Genomic DNA, 26,391 nt, shown 5'->3' on the forward strand with positions numbered 1-26,391 from the left:
AATTAAATTTTTGTATTATTTCAGAACCTCTGGTCCATTACTATAATTGTAATAATTATTATTATGTATAATATCTTGGGTAGACGATTGACAGCTTGTTTCTATGACAGATAGCTAACTATTGTGTCATGTAACCAGAACACCATCCAATTACCTATTTACCTCACCAACTAATGGCTGCTACATAATAGCAATAAAGAAAGGTAGAGTATAACCATATTGGAAACTGGAGTACAAGCTTTACATTTTTAAATATGTTAGAAGGGGAAGTCATTTCACTTTATAATTAGCTATATATTTTGTTTCTCTTTAAGAATTATTTTACATAATTTTTCATTTAATAATTTTTTAAAGTTATTAATTAATGTCATATAAATGCTAATATATAAAGCTATGTCAAGCTTATTTATATATCCTTGCACTATACATCCACACACATGGCACCACTTATCACAATAGTATACTTTACTGATATTGACGTCTTTATTACTTTTACATTTGATCTTTACTGTATCAACCTTTAGTTAATGCAGTATTAATATTAACTGAAAAAAAGGCATTATGTATGTATGTGTTTTTAGTATTAGCATAAAATCAGGTTCAATTTCCGAGCTTTGAGAAAAGTTATTTTATTTTTAAAATATTCATAAATGAATTAAATGTTAAATGTGTTTTTTAGTTGTTTAGAATATAAGCTTTTATTTGGGTGCAAAGAATAATTTTCTTTATAATCTGTCTAGCAATAATTTGTCAATAAATCATATGTCTTAATACAGTGTTACGTAAATTTGTGTTATACTTACAATTATGAATAAATACTATTGTTAAAAGTTTTTTCTAAACTTTATTGTTATGTTATTAATAGATGCTTATCTAATTTAAAAAAAAAATAAACTTTCAAAGTAAAAAAAAGTATTTTAAAGAACAATAACAACAATAACAAAACGAAAGAAAACAAAGAAATTATTAAAATTTTAAGACAAAAATTTATTAGAATAATTGATGATCTGTAGCACAGGAATTTTATTATATACAAATTACAATTAAGTTTCAAGTCCTGGCTATGACGTCACAGATTACTTCAAGCAAAGAGAACAGTCTTTCGTTTGGACAACAGGAACTGACCTTGACATTTAAATAAAGCGTTGTTCTGCAGAAGACATAGAAAAAAATTTGCGTTTAAACTTAGAATGGAAAAAAAAATTAAAAAGAAGCAAGTTATTGATATTTTAAACAGATATCCAAAGAGAATTTTAAGGTTTGAAAAATAATTTGTTAGGTTGATAAAATTTTTAAAAGCTGCTGACAAACACTGGACAGACTAAACATTAATGACAGACTGATAGAATATTTCTCCATTACCTCTAAGACTGGCTATTCTGTCTGTAAAACGATATTCAGGCTGCTCCAGTACGCAGAGGAGATTGTAACAGGTTAACCTGTCGACAGGGCTCGGGTCTAAAAGATTGGTCAAAACCAGCCTGAAAAAAGAAAGCAAGAAATTAAAAAATTGAAAAAAAAAAAGGATATAATAAAAATCACAAATAAATAATAAATATCAGTTTTAAAAAGAAACGGAACATATTTTATCCCATCTTTTTTTGTTCTCACCTCTTTCCACGGGGAAAAACTAATTTAAAAGTTTATAATATTCAAATAATAGACCTGTGGATCTAGACTTAGAAGACGATGTGGAAATAAGTTCTTGAAAATAAATTGAATGAATAAGGTCTATATGCGGGACCACTCGAAAGCGTAAAATATTTTTAAGAAAAGTTTTTTTTCTTGTCCTCTTGCCAAATTTAAATTTATTTATTTACTTTAAACATTCATAACACTCAAATGTATCCCAGATTTTCCAAATAGCAAGTATTTTTTTCCCAACGACATAAATCCATCGTAAATTTCTAGGAAAATCATTACAACCGTTTTTTTTTTTACAGTGTCCACCCAGATTGTTCCCACTCATTCAGAATGTTTGACTTAAATAGAAGTATTGTAAAAAGCTGAACATTCAAAGCAAAAAAAAAATGACAATTTTTTACTTTTGAATCTCAACTGACACATGAACAACTCTAAAGATGATTTTTATGTTTACTTATTAATAAAAGTCATAACCAGATATTAAATATGAATGTTTGACTTACCAGTCTATACTAGTATCACACAAAGTATTGACTGATTCCTTCATTTGCTCGGTGCTCTTTAAATCAAAGACATCCACTTTGAAAACCATACACCAGTAGACTACTCCTAGTGCGTACATGTCACACTGTAAAGAAAACAATACAGACAGTATGAGATCATTGCCTTGTCTTTTTGATGGTATATCAAAGCAACATATTTATAAGGTGAACCAGATCTTGATCAAGATATTATACAGGTCAAGAAATTTCAAATCAAGATAAAACATGTACAATTTGTTATTATATGCATAGTGTTTTTTTAATAATTACATTTTTATGCATAACCAAAAAGGGGTAGCTTAGTTCAAAAAAATTACAGTCCAAAACGAGACATACTTGATCAAATTAAATAAATAAATAATCTACTATATTAAATATTTATAACTAAAATGATAAATAAAATTAATAGAATTAGATAGATAGATAGATAGATAGATAGATAGATAGATAGATAGATAGATAGATAGATAGATAGATAGATAGATAAATAGATAGATAGATAGATAGATAGATAGATAGATAGATAGATAGATAGATAGATAGATAGATAGATAGATAGATAGATAGATAGATAGATAGATAGATAGATAGATAGATAGATAGATAGATAGATAGATAGATAGATAGCAGCGAGCAATATCCGCTGAAGTTTAAAAGCTTTGAAAATTTTACTTATTACAGCTCAAAAATTAAAGTAATTAACTTGTATTTAAAAAGGTTTCGTCTAAAACCGAATTTTTATATGATTCAAGCAATAAAGTCTTAAGGAACTTTAAGAAAAATTAAAATTTCACTTACTTTAAAAGCGTTAAATTCTTTCTGGATAAACTGTTCTGGAGAAATGTACGTATGGGTTCCTTTTATGGTGCTCACTGGCGTATCGATAGTGGGCAAGATTTCAGACAAACCGAAATCAGCAATGACCACCCTCTTTTCTTTTGCTGTGATCAAAACGTTGTCCGTTTTCACGTCTCTATGAGCGATTTTATGTCTATGGAGAAATTTAAGTCCTGCACACAGCTGCACAAGGTATTCATCACTCTTCTCCTGATTCATGGTCGGCAGTGCCTCGGTCAGAGTTCCTGTTTCGTACAATGGCATCACGTATGCGAAGTAACCAGGAAAGATACCCATGGTATCCATTCCCATAACATAAGGATGGTGGATCTTGGTGAGTACTGAAATTTCTGCCATGAATTGCCTTGTGGTTATTTGGTCAACATCAGTATTGTCTTTGAAATAAGTTTTAATGACTTTCTTCACGTTGTGGTCTTGTTTAGATCTGACTTGAAAAACTTTGATCGGGTGATTGTCTTGAAGTAGTTTTTCCACCTCGAAGCCATACACATGACATGCATCGTCTTGGTAGCTTAGAAGTCCGTCTTTCTTTTTCTTTGAGTGATACATTGTAGAATAGATCAGAATTGAGCTATCTGACAATAAATGATGATGTAGATCCCAACAGTACGAAAATAAATCCAAGAAATAGAGCACAAACAATGTCGAACCACAACACTTGAAGTTCGCAATGAGAGATCACTATTTTGATTAAGAGAATGTACTGTAACTTGAACTGTAAAAGTAGATATAGTCAGCCGATGGCTGTAAGCCTTTCCTACATAGCTGTTTGGTGTATTGTGATTGGTCGAATTTCTGAAAGCTACAGGTGAGCCACTCCTTCCTAATTGTCTTTGAAGTTTTTGACCAGTGTATGACACTCGGAGACGCCATTGTTCGGGGGTATATACGTCAGCAGACGACCAAGGTTTGGGCAGCTTTAAGAATTTGTTGCTACGCAAGGATGACCATAATGGCGATTGAGGAGCTGAGTGTCTCTGATAAGAATGTCAACAATCTTTTGTTTTCTCGGTATGTATTAGTCAACCACCGCCGCCGTGGACAACGTCACGGTCAGCTAAAGAAAGAGAAGGGGATTGCGGGGAACAAAGCTGAACGAAGTAAATGTTTGTATAGGCATTATGAGGTTCTGTCAATAGTGTATCACTGCCCTCCCCTCTCCATTTAAAATAACTATTTCAAAGAATAGATAAATGGAAATTCATACTGACAATTTAGATTTCACGCTTTATTCCAAAATTTTAAAAGAATATATAAGTTATAAAATTGACTATTCGCTTTTGAATTTGTCCCAATATATGAATTTTGTTACTTTTTGTTCAGTTACAACTAGTTATAATTTCCAAATTACTGACTCTAACAAGTTATTTACATATTCACTAATAATAAATAAAAAGTTGAAAAGGAAATACCAAAGCTGTGAAATTTTAAAGATTATAAGTCATATTAGGTGAACTGATATTCTAACAAAAATATTTCTATACATTTTATGTGTAAATGTATAAAGATTCAGAAGTATTTGATGTATATAAATAAAATGAATGTGTTTCTAATATAATTTTAAAATAATACTCTACATTTTTTTTAAAACAGACATACTTTAAAATTTAATGTAGCCATGATATATTGCTACCGCAGTCACCCACTTGACCTTTAGACCTTTTTGTAACTGCGAAATCTGGCAGCAATATTATAGGAGTTAGTCAAAGTAAAGGAGGCATGGACTTGAGACATGATTTTTTTCTTTCAAGACTTGTAAAACAAACAGTACTGGCTTTAACACTATTTGTCATCTTCTTTTCAGTCCTACTAACCAGCGCTTTTAAATTCACGGAAGATGGAATATATATCCACAGTAGATCTGATGGAAGGCTTTATAACCTGTCGCGTCTTGAAGCAAAAACGAAAAGACGTTTTATCTTGATTTAGGAGCTGCTGTTCGGCGATGACGCGGCCCTTATATCTCATTCACAAGAAATCTACTGAAGCTAGTGAATGCCTTGACAGTTGCTTGTCAAGAGTTTAGTCTTACAGAGCTAGAAATGTGCTGCAGATTACTCATTGTTTTTTAAAACATCTTTTGTATTGTCATTACAAGATTTTTATAAAACCAAACATCTAAATTAGGGTGTAAATAATTTTGAAATATTTGTTTTCAAAATATATTTGTTGTTGTTTTTTTTTAAATAGAATTAAATAGATATACACAAGAAAATAGTTTTGTATATTCAGAAATAATGGAGAGGACAACATTAAAAGCAAAGTTCACAGTTTGGATTCCAAAAGATTATAAGAGACATAACCGTGTTTATTTTTTTATTTTCCCCTTCAGCAAATTCTTTCCCTTAAACTCAATTCTGACTTGATACTAAGAGTTATCCATTTAAGATTCTTATCAACTATCGAGGATGACAAGTGGCATGCAAATAAACTTACAACCTAAACTGCACCTGACTAATGTACCCATAGAGTTGAATGGACTCATCGTAACGTTACTTTCGCTACTAGTAAAAGCAATCTGCAAAAATGTTTTGATATGATGTGAAGCGGAATCACCGCATCACTGAACAGGAGCTGACACCAAGTTGAAAATATTGCTTAGTGCAAACAAAGTTTATTGTCACTCACTTCGTCTGTCTATCTGTCTGTCACGATTATTAACAAAACTAAAAAAATATGCATATAATAATAAAAGTTACATAATTATTTCTTGTTAATAACAACACATAAAACAATAAAAAAAACTAATTAGTTAAATTATTATTTGTAATTGAACTTTTCATATAGAAAATGATAAACAAATCTTGAAGTATTGGGTGCAATAGAAGAATTTTAGCATTTAATTAATAGATAAGAATTCTTTTATCTATATTTAAAAAAAAAAATAGTGTATTTTTTTAAGTAAGAAGTCCGACTGTTAACTATTGAAACAACGAATGGTCTTGATTACATTCTAGCTAAGTTAAAAAGCGCAATGTCTCAATAACGAACTCACTCTTTTTTTTATTAATGCAGCGTACATAGCTTGCAGAACTAAGAGAGTCAAGTTTTAGACTGAACGACATATCCTTCCTTCCATGCTTAGAAATTATGTCACATAACAGAAAACACACAATAAAAACTGCACATTTTTAAAAAGGTGAAAATTGTTTAAAATAATTTTCATTATATTTTTTTTTTCTATTTAATCGATTCACAAAAACAACAACGATAGTTCCCAAAGATCCCAAAAATAATATAACCCAGTCTGTTTTAGTTTATGAACCCTGAACCCCCGATTCGAAATCTAGCGCTTTATCTCTTAGCCATCAATTACATTAAAAATAGTTATGAATAGAAACAGAGTCGAAGTATATAGAAATATACAATGAACTCGATCTGTTTCAATTAAACACAAGTTGTAAATATTGAGAGAAGAAATGATTTAAACTCAAGCTGATCACAGGATGAGATTTTCAGATGTAACACAAGTGTCTCAAGAAGCTGAGTATTTCACGTAATGAATATATCCTTCTGATTTATTTACTAATGAAGCTCCCCCCCTCGATAATTTGGAGCCTTTTCTTTGTCATGTGATTTGTGACAGAAAGTTGTCGATGCGGTGGAACATGATTTCATCTCTTCACTTTGTTGCGCAGCAAAGGAATTGAAATGAATTTATTGTTTGTAGTGGACAGTTTATGTTTACTTAAGGACAGCTGACACGTTTTTATTTAGGCTAGACAAGAATGACCGCAATAGGAGTGGCCGAGCCGATAGCGCTTTGACGCGCTATAACTAATGAAGCTATTGTTCGGCTCCTCTGGACACTGTGATAGTCTACGCCGGGTCTCTATTATATTAATGTCTTTGTTGTTCAAGCGAATGATTTGTTTGTTTACGGAGTATCAAAGTAAACTAAAAGTAAACAATTTGTGAGTTTGTGTGCCTGCGGGAAAGAGTAAAATTTGACTGGGAGGTGGAGGGGTGGTCTAAGTAACGTATCAATGAAAATTATTTTTTTTTAATTAAATATAAGAATTCCATATATCAGTTTTAAAACTTGTCTTGGCTAGACTGTGGTAGACATTGATCTCCTAAACTGCTAAAATTTTCTTAGAAATTTGACAATTTATGTATATGTTTTGAGAAACTAATGAAGCTTTTGTTCGGCTACATTTGACACCACGATAGTCTACGCCGGGTCTCTGTCATGTTGATTTCTTTGTTGTTCAAGCGAATTATTTGTTAGTGTTACGGAGTATCAAAGTAAACTAGGAGTAAACAATTTGTGAGTGTGTGTGTTTGCGGGAAAGAGTAAAATTTGACTGGGAGGTGGAGGGGTGGTCTAAGTGACGTATCAAAGAAAACATTTTTTTAATATTTTTGGAATTCCATATATTAGTATAAAAAATGATTTTCTTTGTTGGAGGGTGGTAGACAATGATCTCATAAACTGCTAAATGTTTCCTAGAAATTATTTTGAGGAAAAAAAATCGACCATACATAGAAAACACTAGTTATACTACTACAATTTAAAAAAAAAATTGAATCATCTTGAAAGTAGAAATCTTACAAAAGTATTTTAATAAATACAACGGTATTTATATTTGATAGAATTTCATTCTGGTGTTCTTTCTGAAAATACTGAGACCTTCCCTTTTACCTGCCTGGGTGAACCACATCGGGGACCGATTCTGAGTTTGTGTTTCCACACAAACGTTATTTGTAACCTTGTTTTAAATTGTTTTACATTTAATTTTCAACGTTTTATTACTTATAAAATATATTGGACTTTAAATAGTGTATGTCATGAAGTTATCATGCCATCTTGTTGAAAGAAAAAGAAAGTTTTTTTAAACTATTAAAGAGATGTAACAAGGAAACACGTAACTTGAGCTGGGTCAACATAAAACTGTTAACCCATTATGTGAAAGTTTTTTTAAATATCACAATTCCATAGGTAAAGTACAATGATTGACAATTTTAGTCCTTATTCAAATCTATAGAGAGCTATTTTCAGATGAAGATTTTAGTTATAAATGTAAACCAATTGGCAAACAATATACCACATACAAACAGTAGATAGTTTTTTTTTTTTTGTCCATAACATTTGCCAGTGAGGATAGAATCACGTGTAACTTAATAAAAAGCTCTCAACGAACACACGACATGGGCACACACCTTTACTTAATTAACAGTTGAACTTTGATTGAAGGGAAACAATTACTGCAAGAGAGATCGTGCACAATTAAATTCTTTTATTTCTATTATAGTATTAATGATCTTTTAGCTTTACTTCGAAATGACTATATTAATTTTGCAATTTTTTTTGTGATTTAAAAAAAAAAAAATGGGGAAAACAATTGAAATGATTTTTTATAATATAAACAAAAACAAAAACATTTACTACCTCAATAGATACAAAAATGTTAATACATTAGTAGTTATAATACTTTAAATATACGAAACTATAACTACACCTCTTTATTTTTTTATTTTTTATTTTTAAAATTCTTTAATCTTGTCCTTCCATGCTCATTAAGCGAGAAATATATTTGGGTAAGGAGCGGTTGACATTTTCGATAAGCTTTCTCAATGCTTACATAAACATCTTATACTGTCCTTTTGTTCCCCGCAATCTCCTGCTCTTTCTCCGACTGACCAAGGCGGTGTCCACTGCAACTGGTCACTAGCTCGTCTCGAGAAAACAAAAGATTGTTGACATTGTCGGTCCTTCAATCACTAATGTGTTCATCCTTGCAAAGCAACAAATTATGACAGCAGCCCAAACCTTGGTCGTCTGCTGACGTATGTACCTCCGAACAATGGAGCCTCCAAGTGTCATCCACTGGTCAAAAACTTCAAAGACAACGAGGATAGTTCGGCGCAACTTCAGCTTTCGGCCAATCACATGACGTAAAATTAAACATTTATAGCTCAAGGATTGTGGGAGGAGCTTACTTGGCTATAAAAATCAAATTTAAAAAATTAACTCTATCATTTATCACTGAGCCTCCTCTTACATCCACTTTGAGATCTCTCTTTGAGAAATACAAGTGTTGGACTTAGAATATTTGTGTTCTTATTTCTTTGGGACATTGTGTTTTCGTATTGTAGGAATTTAATTCATCCTCTAGTTTCGGATAGCTGTGTTCTCCAATTCTATTTTAAAATGTATCATCTGGAAAGAAAAACACTGGAACTTCAAAACTACAAGGAAGAAATATGCCAAGTACATCACTTCGAGGTGGGCACACTGCTTCACTACAATTACCCGATCAAAGTTTTTCAAGTCAGATCCAAACTAGACCACAACGTCAAGAAAGTCATCAAAGCTTATTACAAAGACAGCACTTATGATGATAAAAAAATCGTAAAGCATTTCTTATCGGAAGTTGCAGTACTTGCCACGATCCACCATCCTTTTATCATGAGCATGGATTTCATGGGATCCTTTCCTCGGTACTTCGCTTATGTGATGCCATTCTATGAAGAAGGCACTCTGACCAAGGTACTGCCTTCCATGCACCAGGAGATGAGTGATGAATACTTTGTGCAGTTATGTGCAGCAGTTAACTATCTCCATAACAAAAAAGTTGCTCATCGAGACTTGAAAACGGACAACATTTTGATCACAGATAAGAAAGTTCTCATTGCTGATTTTGGCTTATCGGATATCTTGCCCACTGAGGATACAATGGCGACCAAAAGAAAAGGAACTGTCGTGTACATGTCCCCAGAACAGTTTTTAAAGAGGCCATTTGACCCTTTTAAAGTAAGTCATTTTTTACTATATTTTTAAAGCTCCTTTGGATTGAATTATAATTGTCAAATAAATATTGGCAAACTTTCTTAAACTAATGAACCATAACTTAACTAAATAAATATTCTTTGTCATATTCTTAGTTATAGCCCTTTCCTTTTAAATGGATAGCTTAAAATCTAATATTTAATTAGGTAGAATAATAAATATATATATAGAGAGAGATAGAAGATTCTGATGTGCGCATGAAAACTTGTTTATATTACACATGTGAAGTAAAACGGAATCGCCCGTTATTTTATTGTTAATATAGCATGTCTAGTCTGGTAACCCTTGGAGACTTGAACATGTCCGTGTTTGTTACATTTGGTAATAAATTTGTTGTGTAGATCATTTTGTATACTGCCAGTTATCTTTATATAAGATGACCGTCATTTTATATATATAATATAATTTCAACAGTTGTTTAATAAAACTCTTAAGTATGAGTATAACGATAAAAAAATTTTGTCAATTAGTATAAGACACTTCATTAATTAATAGATAATTAACTCTCGCCCCCCCCCCAACAACCCCCTAATCAAGAAAACACACCTAAAATCTAATTGTAGCGATTGTAGATTTTTAAATTAGATTTTAGGTGTTTCCTTGATAAGGGAGTTGTTGGGGTGGAGGGAGAGTTTATTAATTATTAACTATAAAATATATTACATGTATAATTTACTCATGTAAAAAACTAATCCCCATAGTTTATAACTTTATATTATGCTGAAATGTGTTTACAAACCTGGACCCTAAGACGACCAATTATTTAATTTTGCCTTAGAAATATTATTGAATTAAAATTACAGTTTAGCGGTAATTAAAATTAAATCTATTTGTTTCTTTACAGTGTGACATGTTCGCTCTTGGAGTAGTCTACTGGTGTATGGTTTTCAAAGTGAATGTTTTGAATCAAGACACCATGGAACCAATGATGGAAACAGTCAGAACTAAGTTGTCGCCTACTAGTATAGACAGGTAAGTCAAACAAATATAAGACCTACATACATAAATATATTTAGCATTTTTCCATCGAACCTCATAAAAATTATGCATTATTGCGACATTAATTCTGAAATTTAAAAGAAGCTATTTAATTAAATACATGCAAGTGCATTATTTAAAAATGTGAAGTTATAGCTTTTATATAGCGCTACTTTCATGCTTATAGCATGTTCAGAGCGCTATGATCTTATCTTGTTTGTGGACCAGTGGGAGGAGGGGAGTATCTAGGAGAAGGTTTTTCCATACTGCCTTTAGGCGCTCAGTAAACACAATTCTGCTCGAATCAGGTGTCGAACGTCGAGCCACCTTCATGGGTAGCCAAGCCAATTTCAAGCGTACTTAGCCTCTCGACCACGCTTCCCAAATTCAAAACGTGTTCATTTTAATATTTGGTATTGTTTAATAAAATGTTTAGTATAGCCTTATAATGTCGTTTTTTGTTTTAACGTGTTCCAGACTCATTTTGACCAATCTTTTAGAATATCAACCTGAAGAAAGATTGTCCATCTTTGAACTCATCTTCTTGATGGAGGAATCTTGTTTCTCACGCAGGATAGCCAAACTTAAAGGTAATATACAAGTATTCTATTCGTATGTCATCTTTCTTTTAGTTTCAGTTCCAAAATTGTCGGCCTTGTTCTCAGGCAATGTGCGAAGGGAAATAAATATAAACATCAGGAACAATAACTCAGTAAAAAAAAATACTTAAGTCATCCATGACGCTATCAGTCTATAATATCTAGAGATTAATTTTTTTTTATTTTTTTTGTATGTTTAAAAGTACTTTTGTCCAAACGTGATGTTTCAATTTCTTCTTTTTGTTTTGTCGTCTGCAGAGCAACGCTTTATTTAAATGTCAAAGGTCAAGTTCTTTGTTTCCATACAAGAGATTTCTTTGGTGAAAGTCCTGTTTGACATAACATGACATGAAACTACATGTGCATTGTATATAATGAAATATCAAATAACTTGAGATACAATATCCCAATAAAATTTTTGTTTAAATTAAATTTTTTTTTATTATTTTTTTTATTTTTTGTTTTTGTTTTTCTTCTGTAGATATTTAGGTGTCACGTAAAATAAAAATGAAAAAAATTATAAAAAAATAAATATGGAAAAAGTGACGTTTTGCCATTTTTTTTAAAAATTAATATAATTTTCAAGAGAACAGAATGTACTTTCTCATTGATATTTGATAATACACCATTTTTTTCTATTTTAAACCTAATAAAAAAAAATAGTAACTAGTTATAACCATACTGCATAGCTGCATAGCTTTTACAATTCACAAAGATGATAAATTTGTATCTTCATAGTGTTAATGGTAATGATGCATTTGGTTTCTATAATCAAAATGCTTTAATAATAACAAAGACCATCAGAAATATATATATATATCTATTTTAAAATAATATCAAGTACACCAATACACAGACGAACAAAGGGAGACATGATCCAGCTACTTATAATATTGAACAGAAAAAAAAAAGTTTTCTTAGCATTTAATTCCTTTTGAACCTAAAACTAAATAATAGGGCCTCATAAGAATATAAAGAATGAGTAAAGTAAAGATGTAACTTTCCCTTTCAGACATTGCCGTCTATAATTAGGTCATCTGTTTTTTTGGCCCACGGTTAACGACCAACCGCCTTTACTTTCATTAATTAAAGCCAAGTACCCATTAATGTTGGGTAGACTCAGGAGCAACCTAAAAATGCAGAAATTCAAAATCCCAGACTTCACCAAGATTCGAACCCAGGTCCCTAGTTCGGAAAGGCAGGTACTCAGCCACAGCCCCTTCACAATGAAGAGTATGCATTTCCAAAATTTAGGGATTTTCTTATCTTCTTTTTTTTTTAATATCATGAGTATAAGGTAAAGATAATGTTTATCGACTTTCAGAGTCCTCGGTTCAGGTTACAGTACAAAGGAAAGATGGCTGCCTGGTCGTGCGGTTTGCGCGCTGGACTGTCGTTCAGATTTATCGATGGTCTAGGGTTCAAACCCTGCCCGCTTCCATTCCTCGTCGTCCTGCGAGAGGTTTGGACTACGAAGTAATCATCTTCAACTCTGAAGGAACATCCGAAACATATAAAACATTTTACAAGATCTAACAAGCAAGATTAAAAAAAAAAGATAATACCAAAAGAGATTGTATTTAAGGGAAAGAACTGCATAATAATTGTTGAATGTCTTATTTTGCGATATTTACCTCCCCATTTTATATAAAACAAAATTAATTTAATTAATTAATAGGTTATGTTTTATTGATTTATTTTCTACCACAATGAATGTAAGTTCCAAGTTTCAACTTGATCCGAGAAAGAAAAGTTGTGAAATAACGTGTACAAGATTTGTATCAGACAGAGTGAGATACTGTGGAGTCAACTATTTGTGTGGGAACGAGACGTTCTTGAGAGCTTTTTACCATTTTTTTTTTTTATTTCTTGGAAAGTGGAAGATGGACACACTTGGAAGCTAGAATTTAGAAACAAGCAATACACAAAAAAAAATGAATTTCTGTTAATAAAAATATTGAAATTTCATAAAGCAATAAAGAAAATGTAAGAATTTATTTTATGATGCCATTTCGAATTAGATAGAAACGGGACATTTGCTCTCATTGGAATAAAGCGAATATCAATTAGTTGATCTTCAGGCTAATAAGTTTCATTCTCTTTACGTAGCGCTTAGTTTTGAATTATACAATGGTTGGCAAGTATCTCGTGATAAGTTTTGTTTTTTCGCTCAAATTAGTGACAATTCCACCTGTCATACTTTTTACTCCTGTTGAAATCGATACAAATGTCTTATGGAATCATACATAATTTGGACCACACGATAACCTGCTAACTATTGTAAAAGTACGCAAACAAAAACTCTGTGGCCATATTACAAGGTCTTCGGTGCTCACAAAGACATTCCTTGTATGTTTAATATTTTTTTTAGATCAATACATTTTTGTAATTTCTAATGTTTATTTTATACCCTTGAAGGTCTAAGAGAATCTTTATTACATCATACATTTTCCCGCTATGTACATAAATCAAAATTTTGCGGTCTACCAAAAATCACGGGCTAACATAGGTTTTACCAGCCAAACGAGGAGGCACAAAACCCCAGTGCAAGGCCATCTGCCACCTCGACGACAAGGTGGTCATCATCGAACCACGAAGGAAGAACTAAATATAATTTAAAACTCTTCGAAGCATTTCATATCTAATGCTTCGTTGTACTAAATATTTTGATATAATGGTCTGTCATTTAATCATGTGTTATCTAAGAGTAACTAAATCCATTTTATTTTGCGTAGTATATGTGGTTGTTTGATTTTACATACTGCACGTTGTATTTCTTTTGCAAGTCAACTTACCGGGAAAGTACCTATTTAATCCATAAATACAAAACTAGATCTAGAAATCTTGATATGAATTCTCACCACTTCTTTTCAATATTTTTCTTAAAAGGATAATGAAAGATGCTCACAACGGCTATGAAGGTACCGGAAGGATTGGAGGAAGAAGAATTACTAAATTGCGTTTCGCGGCTTGCAGGAAATGATAACGAACTAGCTGACTAGCTGAATTCCGTAACATAGGGTATGTCATTAAATGCTGACAAAATTCAATTAATAAACAATAGCAAAAAGGTCTATAAAATAGGCATCAGCATTGGAGTTGACAAGGTGACAAGTTTTAGATACCTCGGAGCTGTCGTATCAGATGAGGGAACCAAACCCGAGCTAGTGGCACGACTTGCACAGTCCACAGCAACACTTGCAAAACTACTTATCAGTGAGCCAAACTACTTATCAGTGAGCCAAACTACTTATCACTGAGCCAAACTACTTATCAGTGAGCCAAAATTTCTCTTTAACGAAACTCGACCCTTGCTGCGTCTATGAATGAATACTCGTTCTTTTCTAACATAATAATATTAATAATATAAACAGCTGGGCCGTCCCTGTGCTCCTTTACACGTTCGGTGTGATCAAATGGACTGACACCGACCTACATGACATTGACAGACTCACTAGAAAATTACTAACCAAGTTTCGATGCCTACACCCCAAGTCCTCCACCATAAGGTTATACCTGCCCAGAAAGGATGGGGGTCGTGGATTGCAGAACATCTTCAAATTGTGTAAGATGCAAGTTTTAAAAATACGATCAAAACTGCTCGCCTCCAGCAACAAATTAGTTTCCTTCCTACGGAAATACGACTCCGATGCAACCCCTCTGAACCTACACAATGCTGATGTCAATATCGGTTTGGACGACGCAGGGCATGAGATTCGCCAATGGGAAGAAAAAACACTCCACGGAAAATTTCCGGCTTCATTACATGGGGACAACATCGACAAGGCTGCTTCCTTAACATGGCTCAAAGCAGGTCATCTCTACCCTGAAACAGAAGGCTTTGTTACAGCAATACAGGACAGAGTAATCAGGACAAAAAATTACGAGAAGCATATCCTGAAACTCAATGTTGTCGACAAATGCCGAAAATGTGGAAATGTGGGCGAGTCGATTGAACACATTATGGCAGGATGTCCAGCCCTATCAGAATCAGACTACCTAGGTCGCCATAACCAAGTTGCAAAGTTAATACACCAACACCTGGCTTTGACGTACAAATTGATCGGTAAGGACACTCCCCCTTATTATAAATACTCTCCGCATAGCGTTCTCGAGTCTACTGAACATCTGCTGTACTGGGACAGGCCTATTCTGACCGACAAAACGGTAGATTTCAATCGCCCGGATCTGCTGTTCATCGATAAAAAAGAAAAAACCGCTACCATTATCGATATCACCTTACCACTGTCTCATAATTTGAGAAAAACTGAGATAGAAAAACAAAGAAAATGTGGGAACCTAGGCTTGTAGATTAAGCGTCTATGGAAATTGTCCAAAATAACAATATACCCCATTGTTATATCAACCGAGGGGATAATAACAACTGACCTCACAGACACCTTCAAGGCCCTTAACATTCCAAGGAACATCTTCGTTGCCTGTCAGAGGGCGGTACTGCAGCAGACCTGCCACATCACCAGAAAATTCCTCAGTGGAAACTATTAAAGGGACTACGATGAATTTTGTTTCTCTTTAGCGAAACTCGACCCTGGCAGCGCCAGAGAATGACTACTCGTTCATTTCTAACATAATAATAATAATAATAATAATAATAATAATAGTAACAATAATAATAATAATAATAATAATTATATTATATTATATATGCCCAACCTGCGATCGCGGCTGTGTATCAAGGATTGGCCTCTTTAGTCACACAAAAAGTTGCAAAGGGAAAAGATCGTCTCTCGAGACTTAAAATGCCACAGAAAAAAAATGCCACAGAATAATAATGATAATTATAATAATGATAATAATACTTGTCTTCGAGTCCAAAGATTAATGAGGAATGCAATATTTTCCACGGCTTTGCTCGGCACAGGCATAACAATAGTCCGCCGGTGGTCAATTTAGAGTTTCCATTCGCAACTTACGTCTGTCCTCGGCAGCGGATTTTCTATTGAGCTCAAATGTGAGATGTTGTAAAACCATTGAGCAGTAGGTCGTGTTACTGGAAAGTTTGAAGTTTCTTTATTTTTGTCTTTTGCGAAATGTATCTCATTTTAATCGATATCAATGTCACTCTATTTTTTTTAAAATTGTTATTTACTTGTTGTTTTTACATTTCTTAAGTTAATTCTTTTACTTTTCTTTTTATTTGGTTGTTTTGTGCGTCTATTAGCACTAAAACCTTTTCCTCTCTGCCTTTGAGATTGTTTGTGTAATTGTTTTGTAAGACACTAAATAAAATAATTTGTAAAATACTTTGTTTAACTAATTTTAATTGATTAATTATAAATGTACAATCGAATAGAAAGTACTTTATATAGGTCTTGTCAATGGTAGACAACAACTACATTGCTTTGAATGGAATTAAGATCAGTAAAAAAATATAGAAATGTGTGCATATTTTTGCAATGTGTTTGTTTGAGTGATGGCAGATATATTTAATTTCGCCACTGATATTTTTTTTTTCTTTTTCTATTGACAGTAATACCTATCATTACAACAGTAACACCAACACTACATTGTAGCAGTACATAGACATGCAAATATACTACAAAACATGAATACACATTTTCTTATAAAAATAACAAAACTCAAACAGATTATAATTTCAAAAAATAATTTTATTCATTTAATATCATTTCTGAAACAAAACCACATGTAGTAGATATTTCAATCACCAACACAAACTTTAATAAAGTAAAATATTAACATAGCAGCTGTAATGCATGTAAAAGAGACAATATGACATCATAATCTCTTTTTTTTTCAATTAAAAAATCACAAAAACATAGAACGAAGAAAGAGTGACACAATCAAAAGATAAAAATCATGTGATGAATTTAGACCCTTTAAATTAACTTGTGAAAGATGGCCCCAAAATGTAGAAGTCATTTAAAACAATATGCAGATTTTGCACATTTAAGAGTGTGTGTGTGTATGTGAAAGAAAAGTGTGTAGTCTACGTGTGTAAAACTAGAACTTAAATTGTATAAATATGACAATGACTGAAACACTATATGTGTAGGAGCCACAAAGATTTAGTGTCGATGTGTCTATGTGTCTGTGTTTACATGACAGCATGTATGAGAGACTGTGTAGGTGTCTCTTTGTGTATGGGTATTAAGTGTGTTTATGCCAAAATTTTGAATAAATGAGTTTTGTATCTAAAAATCTATCTTCTGAAATGAAATGTTGTTTTTTTTGGTTCAGAGGGTTAAATATTTATAATATACATGTTCCATGATGTAGTTACATCACAAGATCTTTTTCTTGAAACTCTGAGACTTTAAGAAAAGAAGACAAAGACCTTTTTTTAAAAACTATGACACTTTAACAAACAAAGACAAGACTTTTATCTTGACAATTACAGCAAACCAATGTCTGTAGAGAGATGATACACTCTAGTTGTACTTTCTGACAAAAACAAAGTTAAGAAAAGATGACAGACAGACAGACAGACAAAAAACGGGGAACAATAATGAGAGTTATTTAAAAAAAACACAAAACAAATATACATTTTAAATGTTTTAGTATCTAGAAAACAGACTAAGACAAATATATATAGGCACACACACACATATATACACAGACATACACACACACGCACAATGACTTATTACCTCTAAGTAGTTTGATTCTATGGTCAAAACGTTTTGAGTTGCTCAGTAAATTGATCAGACTCAGAACTGAAAATCTTTTTTTAGGATCAGCTTCCAAAAGACATGACAAAATGTCCTTGAAAAAAATGGTGATAAATTTACACTTTAGAGTTGTACACATGGCCAATTATTCAAGGATTGTATTTTTGTTTCTATTTGTAGATCTAACTATTTCTATCACTTCTTGTTCAAATGTAAAATCTTTGTTGTAGTGATATTTGTTTAAAACAAATGTTCTTCACTACGTATATAAAATTAATGTCGATGTTTTGACTCACCTGTCGATATCTGGAACGTGGAATGTTTGTAAACCTATCGTGAGTAGTGGCTCCTTGGGCTTTATGTCAATCACATCTACCCTGTATAGCATGCACCAGTAGACTACTCCAAGTGAGTACATATCAGACTACAATAGCAAAACAAAAAGAAACAATATATTGTGTGTTGTAGATATTTAATGCTTATCAAAATATTTATAAGCAAGTTTCTAATTTTGTTAAATAGGTCATCAATTTTTTTACTTGTACACATACTACTATGCAGTTTACATTTGTATTGATTGACTTCAACAGCAAGTAAAACATAGTCCTTTAGAGTTGTATTGATTTTTTTAAATATCGTTTTATTTACTGTTCCAATTACAAATGCTAATGTTTATTTTTTTTTTAAATCCTGAAATCTGCTTTGAGAATTTAAAATGTGATGAAATAAAAATTTTTTTTAACAATATAGTAAACACATTTTATAAAGATATCTGGATTTTGGCAATAACATTTGGTGCAGTATATAGTTTTTTAATTTTAATCGTTTAGATTAAATGTATTTATTAATCATGATTGGTAAATATATATCATGACAAAATGCTATTATGCACAAAGCAGTTTCAGAATTCTTCGGTTTTATCCAGTAATTTATTGATTTTATTATGTGTGTATAAAGTAGGCATCATAGTTTAAATAGCATGATGGCTAATGATGTCCGAAATTAACCATAGATTATTATGAAACAATAAGGCAAATAGAGTACTTAGGTAGCTAGAGATTTAAACAAAGTACAGTAGGATAAGACTTGACTGCTGACTCTATAATCATTTAAATTATCTTTAAAAAAAATCCATTAGACTTACATTAAAACAGTTAAATGGCTCTTCGCCCTGCTCAGGAGATATGTGCATGTATGTTCCTTTCTTCCCAGTAACTAAAGGCTCACGTCGCCAGACGTAATCTCCCAAACCAAAATCAGCTATGACCACATTCTTTTGCATAGTGAGTAAAATGTTGTCAGATTTCAGGTCCCTGAGAGCGACTCCTCTGTCGTGAAGAAACTTGATTCCACAGCAAAGCTGCACTAGGCATTCATCTCTCAACTCATGGGTCATCGTTGGCAGTACTTTGGTCAGCGTGCCCTGCTCGTAGAATGGCATCACGAAGCAGAAGTAATTCGGAAATGATGCGACGTTGTCAAGGCACATGATGAAGGGATGTTTGAGTCCTCTGAGTATAATAACTTCAGTCAAGAACTGACGTTCCGCCGAAATACCTTTCTGTGTATTGTCTAAGTAACACATTTTTACAGCCCACTTTCTGTTGGGATCGAGTGTTTTGTGAACTTGTATAAATTTGGTAGGATAACAATCCTTTATAACTTTCTCTATCTCTATCTGAAAATTATACACTTCACAGACATCTTTTTGATACTCTTCCATTTTGAAGACATTTTCTATGCTGTCCGACATTGTGAATAGAATAAGAATCAAAATAAATAAAAAAATAAATAAACTAGAACTGTTTTAACCAAACACAAGTTGTAAATATCGAGACTACAAATGATTTAAATACATGTTGATCATTGAGATTTTCAGAATATTTCAAGTAATGAATATATCCTCCTGACTTATTCGCTAATGAAGCTCCTCCCCTGCGATAATTTGGCGCCTTTCCTTTTTCAAAGTGGAACATGCTTTCATCTCTTATCATTTTGCCCAGCAATGGAATTTAAGTGAATCTATTGTTTGTAGTGGACAGTTTATGTTTACTTAAGGACAGCTGACACGTTTTTATTTAGGCTGGACAAGAATGAAAGCAATAGGAGTGGCCGAGCCGATAGCGCTTTGACGCGCTGTAACTAATGAAGCTATTGTTCGGCTCCTCTGAACACTGCGATAGTCTACGCCGAAAAAATGTCCTGGAAATCTCCGGAAATTATTAAAAATCTTTTGAAAACTCTTACAAATCTCATGAAATATATTGACAAAATTGTCATTTTGGAGTGTCATTCAATATAAAAAACGCCAATCCTACAAGCGATAAGTAAAAACGGCATTATGCATTACCCGTAATTGTCTAATCTGGTGAAAGAAGTTTCTTGCGGCTAAAACTAATGAAGAATTTCTTGAGGTTAACAATTCTCGTAGATAGATTGAAACATTTGATAATTCTTGTTATTGAGAGTGATCTATGTAGGAAACAGAATTATTATGATGTACTGTATGATTGCTACAAGAAAGGCTCGTAAAGTAATTCTGTGAATAATTTTATAAAAATCAGGTTACGCCCTTGCAATAAAAGTAATGATATAATAGATACATATATATATCTTCCTTTGTAGACGAAGATGAGCACATTTCCTATGAACTTGACTATGGCTAGAGAGTTCATCCCTCGCTTTAAAATGCCGCCCTCATTAATAACATGAATATCGTCTGCTACAGTAATACGTGTATTTGTTAATACACTTTTGTAAGATCATTTCTACTTTTAAGATAATTTTAATTTTGATACATTGTAGAAGTAAAACATATGTTTTCTCTGTAAGGTCGATAAGTTTGTATTTTTTTTCTATAAAAATATACATAAATTGTCAAATTTCTAGGAAAATCTTAGCAGTTTAGGAGATCAATGTCTACCACCCTCCAAAAAAAGACAAGTTTTAAAACTAATATATGGAATTCCAATATTTAATATAACAAAATTTTCATTCATACGTTATTTATACCACCCCTCCACATCCCAGTCAAATTTTACTCTTTCCCGCAGACACACAAACTCACACATTGTTTACTTTTAGTTTACTTCAATACTCCGTAAACAAACAAATCATTCGCTTGAACAACAAAGAAATCAACATAATAGAGACCCGGCGTAGACTATCGCGGTGTCCAGAGGAGCCGAACAATTGCTTCATTAGTTGCAGCGCGTTAAAGCGCTATCGGCTCGGCCACTCGTATTGCGGTCATTTTTGTCCAGCATAAATAAAAACGTGTCAGCTGACCTTAAGTAAACATATACTGTCCACTTCAAACAATAGATAAATAACTTAAACATTCTTGTGAAATAAAGGTGTAAGTACAAAGTTCTTCTTCTTAGATAACTCTATTTTTTTACTTTATCTTTCAACGTCGACTTATATAGTTTGTAACATAAATCTCTTGATGCTCGGGACAATACTATCATTTATTTGGCTAATGTCCAGCAAAAGAATCCAAGTTACAGTTCCAAGTGTACTGGTAGACATTCAAAGCACACAGTCGACATAGCTTATCTTATTTTTGTTTAGGCTGTGTAGGAATGTTGACCTAAGGATTGGCCACGTAATACATTTAATGAAGTTATTGTTCAATGGTACAGGACACCATGAATGTCAACGCCAGGTCTCTAACACGTAGATGTTTTTGTCGGTATAGTTCACTGTCTGTTTAAGTCACGGAGCGTCAAAAAGAACCTAAAAAAAAAAGTGTGTGTATGTGTCTGTTTTTGTACGAGGGTGAGGGTTGAGAGTTATGACTGGAGAAAACTGCCCAGTTTCTAGAGTTATAACTTTTTTAAAAATACATATGATTTGAAATTAATACTTTATTCATTAAATGTTTTGGTACTTCCAATTTTTTTACAAGATTTGAATCTTTTTTTTCTCCTTTAATGTTAAAAAAAATTAGTTAGACGACTGATTAAATAACGTACCCAACTATTCCTTTAAAACTATAAAATTGATAATATAATAATATTTCTTTTACAATTGAGAATTATTATTATTGATATTATTCTGGGTAGATGATTGACAGCTTTTCTTTTTCCATGACATGTAGCTAACTACGATGTCATGTAACCAGTACAACATCCAAGTATCTTTTCATTTCACCAACTAATGTCTGATACCCAATAACAATACTAGAATGGAGAGTATAAATATATAAAATGTAGTTTAAACTAGAGTACAAGTTTTACCTTTTTAAAATATGTGAGCTGGGGGGGGGGGGGGGGGTTTTGACAGTCAAATCACTTTTTAATTTGTTCTATTTTTTCTTTAGGTAATAATTGACATAAATTTTTATCTAATGAATTTTTAAAGGGATTAATTAATCAAAGTTCTACTAGCGATCAAACAAAGCTATGTTAAGCTTAAAATAAACATTTTCTATTTCCTTGCACCACGCGTACATTTTACTACTGATACAACTCAACAATGAACAACCGTCTATCAGAATTTCATTATTTTAAAAATCATTACACGTTACTAAAGCCTGTTATTTTGTTTTTTCATTTGATCTTTACTGATTTAACCTTTAACTTAATGCAGTATTAATAATAACTTCAATAGAGAATGTTATTATATATATGTGAAAGTATGTGTCTTTACTATATGGATAAAATCAGGCTCACTTTTTATACTTTGGGGAGGTTTATCGTGTTATTGATTCACTCTAAAGAAAGACAATGATTTGTGATTTAAATGTGTTCTTTAGATGTTTAGACAATAAGCTTTTATTTAGGAGCAAAGAATTATTTTTGTTGCTTGCGTGTCTAGCAATGCATTCTCAATAAATCCTATGACTTAATACAGAGTGTTGTACATTTGTGTTATACTTAGAAGTATTATCATATATTATTGTTAAATGTTTTTTCTAAAATTTATTTTGATTTTAATAGATGTTTGCACAATTTTTTTCTATTGAACATTCAAACTAAAAAAAAAAATTATTTAAAAAAAAACAATAACAACAATAACAAAATAAAACAAAACAAAGATTTTTTTTTAAAGATTTAAAAGACAAAAACTTTATTAGAATAATTGATGATCTGTGGTACAGAGATTATATTATATACAAATTTACAATTAAGTTTCAAGTCCTGGCTATGACGTCACATATTGCTTGAAGCAAAGAGAACAGTCTTTCGTTTGGTCAAAAGGAATCTACCTTGACATTTATATAAAGCGTTGTTCTGCAGAAGACAAAGAAAAATACTTTGCGTTTAAACTTAGAATGGAAATAAAATAAAAAGTAGCAATTTGTTGATATTATAAACAGGTGTCCAAAAAGAATTTAAAGGTTTGAAAAATAATTTGTTAGGTTGATAAAAGATTTAAAAACTTTAAAATATATAAACAGCCTACACAGACACTGGACAGACTAAAACATTGATGACAGACTGATAGAACATTTTTCCATTACCTCTAAGACTGGCTATTCTGTCTGTAAAACGATATTCAGGCTGCTCCAGTACGCAGAGAAGATTGTAACAGGTTAACCTGTCGACAGGGCTCGTGTCCAAAAGATTAGTCAAAACCAGCCTGAAAAAAAAAATAATTGTCAAATTTCAAGGAAAATCGTTACAGCCGTTTTTGAGAACCGTGTCCATCCAGATTGTGCACACTCATTCAGAATGTTCGACTTGAATAAAAGTATTGTAAAAAGCTGTACAACATATTATTCAAAGCAAAACAAGATTGACAGTTTTTAACATTTAAATTTCAACTGACACATGAACAACTCTAAATAAGATTTTTATGTTTACTTATTAATAAAAGTCATAACCAAATATTGAATATGAATGCTTGACTTACCTGTCTATACTAGTATCACATAAAGTATTGACTGATTCCTTCATTTGCTCGCTGCTCTTCAAATCAAAGACATCGACTTTGAAAACCATACACCAGTAGACTACTCCTAGTGCGTACATATCACACTGTAAAGAAAACAATACAGAGAGTATGAGATCATTGCCTTGTCGTTTTGATGGTATATGATATATCAAAGCAACATATTTATAAGGTGAACCAGATCTAGATCAAGATTTTATACAGATCAAGAAATTTTAAATCAAGATAAAACTAGTACAACTTGTTATTATATGCATAGTGTTTTATAATAATTACATTTTATGTACAGCCGAAATGTGGTGCTTAATATTAACAATGTAAAACTAGCTTAGTTCAAAAAAAAATACTGTCCAAAACGGGACATACTTGATCAAATTAAATAAAAAATTATAGACTATATTAAATATTATTTATAAATGAAATCATAAAAAAATTAATAGAATTTGATAGATAAATAGATAAATGGATAGATAGATAAATAGATAGATAGATAGAAAGACAGACAGACAGATAGATAGATAGATAGATAGATAGATAGATAGATAGATAGATAGATAGATAGATAGATAGATAGATAGATAGATAGATAGATAGATAGATAGATAGATAGATAGATAGATAGATAGATAGATAGATAGATAGATAGATAGATAGATAGATAGATAGATAGATAGATAGATAGATAGATATATTAAATATTATTTATAAATAAAATCATAAAAAAAATTAATAGAATTTGATAGATAGATAGATAAATGGATAGATAGATAAATAGATAGATAGATAGATAGATAGATAGACAGATAGATAGATAGATAGATAGATAGATAGATAGATAGATAGATAGACAGACAGACAGACAGATAGATAGATAGATAGATAGATAGATAGATAGATAGATAGATAGATAGATAGATAGATAGATAGATAGATAGATAGATAGATAGATAGATAGATAGATAGATAGATAGATAGATAGATAGATAGATAGATAGATAGATAGATAGCACCGAGCAATATCCGCTGAACTTTTAAAGCTCTGATGAAAACTAATTTTACTTATTACAGCTCGTAGATTTAAAGTAAATAACTTGTGTTTTAAATAGTTCCATCTGAAACGGAATGTTTATTTGATTTAAGCACTTAAGTCTTAAGGAACTTTAAGAAAATATAAAATTTCACTTACTTTAAAAGCGTTAAATTCTTTCTGGATAAACTGTTCTGGGGAAATGTACATATGGGTTCCTTTTATTGTGCTCACTGGCGTATCAATAGTGGGCAAGATTTCCGACAAACCGAAATCAGCAATGACCACCCTCTTTTCCTTTGCTGTGATCAAAACGTTGTCCGTTTTCACGTCTCTATGAGCGATTTTATGTCTATGGAGAAATTTAAGTCCTGCACACAGCTGCACAAGGTATTCATCACTCTTCTCCTGATTCATGGTCGGCAGTGCCTCGGTCAGAGTTCCTGTTTCGTACAATGGCATCACGTATGCGAAGTAACCAGGAAAGATACCCATGGTATCCATTCCCATAACATAAGGATGGTGGATCTTGGTGAGTACTGATATTTCTGCCATGAATTGCCTTGTTGTTATTTGGTCAACATCAGTATTGTCTTTGAAATAAGCTTTAATGACTTTCTTCACGTTGTGGTCTTGTTTGGATCTGACTTGAAAAACTTTGATCGGGTGATGGTCTTGTAGTAGTTTGTCCACCTCGAAGCCATATACATGGCATGCATCTTCTTGGTAGCTTACAAGTCCGTCTTTCTTTTTCTTTGAGTGATACATTGTAGAATAGATCAGAATTGAGCTATCAGACAATAAATGCTGATGTAGATCCCAACAGTACGAAAATAAATCCAAGAAATAGAACACAAACAATGTAGAACCACAACACTTAAAGTTCGCAAAGAGAAATCACTATTTTGATTAAGAGAATGTACTGTTACTTGAACTGTGAAAGTTGATATAGTCAGCCGATGGCTGTAAGCCCCTCCTACATACCTGTGGGTGTTTTAGTAAAATGTTTTGTGATAGGTCGAATTTCTGAAAGCTACAGGTGAGCCACTCCTTCCTAATTGTCTTTGAAGTTTTTGACCTGTGTATGACACTCGCAGATGCCATTGTTCGGGGGTACATACGTCAGCAGACGACCAAGGTTTGGGCAGCTGTACGAATTAGTTACTACGCAAGGATGACCATAATGGCGATTGAAGTGCTGAGTGTCTCTGATAAGAATGTCAACAATCTTTTGTTTTCTCTGTACGCGTTGGGCAACCGCCGCCGTGGACAAAGTCACGGTCAGCCGAAGAAAGAGCAGGGGATTGTGGAGAACAAAGCTGAATGAAGTAAATGTTTGTGTTAGCCTTCTGAGAGTGTGTCAATAGTGTATCACTGCCCTTCCCTCTCTATTTTAAATAAC

At 32.3% G+C, this 26,391-nt stretch overlaps 4 protein-coding genes across 4 annotated transcripts; 1 reads left to right on the forward strand and 3 right to left on the reverse strand.

Annotated features, from left to right (window-relative positions):
- Positions 1-1,321: 1,321 nt before the first annotated feature.
- On the reverse strand, positions 1,322-3,593 carry LOC106068351 (uncharacterized). Its single transcript, XM_056043194.1, has 3 exons — positions 2,985-3,593; positions 2,148-2,272; positions 1,322-1,481 (listed from the first exon to the last, which is right to left on the reverse strand). Exons 1-3 carry the CDS (start codon positions 3,591-3,593, stop codon positions 1,322-1,324), a joined length of 894 nt encoding a protein of 297 aa, XP_055899169.1.
- A 5,605-nt stretch (positions 3,594-9,198) lies between these two features.
- LOC129928555 (uncharacterized) lies at positions 9,199-11,903 on the forward strand. Its single transcript, XM_056043195.1, has 4 exons — positions 9,199-9,801; positions 10,682-10,809; positions 11,293-11,405; positions 11,896-11,903. Exons 1-4 carry the CDS (start codon positions 9,199-9,201, stop codon positions 11,901-11,903), a joined length of 852 nt encoding a protein of 283 aa, XP_055899170.1.
- A 5,769-nt stretch (positions 11,904-17,672) lies between these two features.
- On the reverse strand, positions 17,673-19,817 carry LOC129928556 (uncharacterized). Its single transcript, XM_056043196.1, has 3 exons — positions 19,209-19,817; positions 18,361-18,488; positions 17,673-17,751 (listed from the first exon to the last, which is right to left on the reverse strand). The coding sequence occupies exons 1-3, from the start codon at positions 19,815-19,817 to the stop codon at positions 17,673-17,675; spliced, it is 816 nt and encodes a 271-aa protein (XP_055899171.1).
- Positions 19,818-23,469: 3,652 nt separating this feature from the next.
- Positions 23,470-25,757, reverse strand: LOC129928557 (uncharacterized). Its single transcript, XM_056043197.1, has 3 exons — positions 25,149-25,757; positions 23,924-24,048; positions 23,470-23,650 (listed from the first exon to the last, which is right to left on the reverse strand). Exons 1-3 carry the CDS (start codon positions 25,755-25,757, stop codon positions 23,470-23,472), a joined length of 915 nt encoding a protein of 304 aa, XP_055899172.1.
- Positions 25,758-26,391: the final 634 nt, after the last annotated feature.

Source organism: Biomphalaria glabrata, chromosome 10 (assembly GCF_947242115.1).
Source record: "Biomphalaria glabrata chromosome 10, xgBioGlab47.1, whole genome shotgun sequence".
Taxonomy (NCBI): Eukaryota; Metazoa; Mollusca; class Gastropoda; family Planorbidae; genus Biomphalaria; species Biomphalaria glabrata.

Bases quoted from the DNA above. Each gene is read 5' to 3' on its own strand.
- LOC129928557 (XM_056043197.1), bottom strand. From the start codon at position 25,757: ATGTATCACTCAAAGAAAAAGAAAGACGGACTTGTAAGCTACCAAGAA. The intron at 24,049-25,148 runs GTAAGTGAAATT...TTTTCTTTACAG, and splicing joins AAGAATTTAACGCTTTTAAA to TGTGATATGTACGCACTAGG. The intron at 23,651-23,923 runs GTAAGTCAAGCA...TTTTTTTTTCAG, and splicing joins TGTGATACTAGTATAGACAG to GCTGGTTTTGACTAATCTTT.
- LOC106068351 (XM_056043194.1), bottom strand. From the start codon at position 3,593: ATGTATCACTCAAAGAAAAAGAAAGACGGACTTCTAAGCTACCAAGAC. The intron at 2,273-2,984 runs GTAAGTGAAATT...TTTTCTTTACAG, and splicing joins AAGAATTTAACGCTTTTAAA to TGTGACATGTACGCACTAGG. The intron at 1,482-2,147 runs GTAAGTCAAACA...TTCTTTTTTCAG, and splicing joins TGTGATACTAGTATAGACTG to GCTGGTTTTGACCAATCTTT.
- LOC129928555 (XM_056043195.1), top strand. From the start codon at position 9,199: ATGTATCATCTGGAAAGAAAAACACTGGAACTTCAAAACTACAAGGAA. The intron at 9,802-10,681 runs GTAAGTCATTTT...GTTTCTTTACAG, and splicing joins GGCCATTTGACCCTTTTAAA to TGTGACATGTTCGCTCTTGG. The intron at 10,810-11,292 runs GTAAGTCAAACA...AACGTGTTCCAG, and splicing joins TCGCCTACTAGTATAGACAG to ACTCATTTTGACCAATCTTT.
- LOC129928556 (XM_056043196.1), bottom strand. From the start codon at position 19,817: ATGTCGGACAGCATAGAAAATGTCTTCAAAATGGAAGAGTATCAAAAA. The intron at 18,489-19,208 runs GTAAGTCTAATG...TTGCTATTGTAG, and splicing joins AGCCATTTAACTGTTTTAAT to TCTGATATGTACTCACTTGG. The intron at 17,752-18,360 runs GTGAGTCAAAAC...TGTTTGTTAAAG, and splicing joins CACGTTCCAGATATCGACAG to TGTCATAGTTTTTAAAAAAA.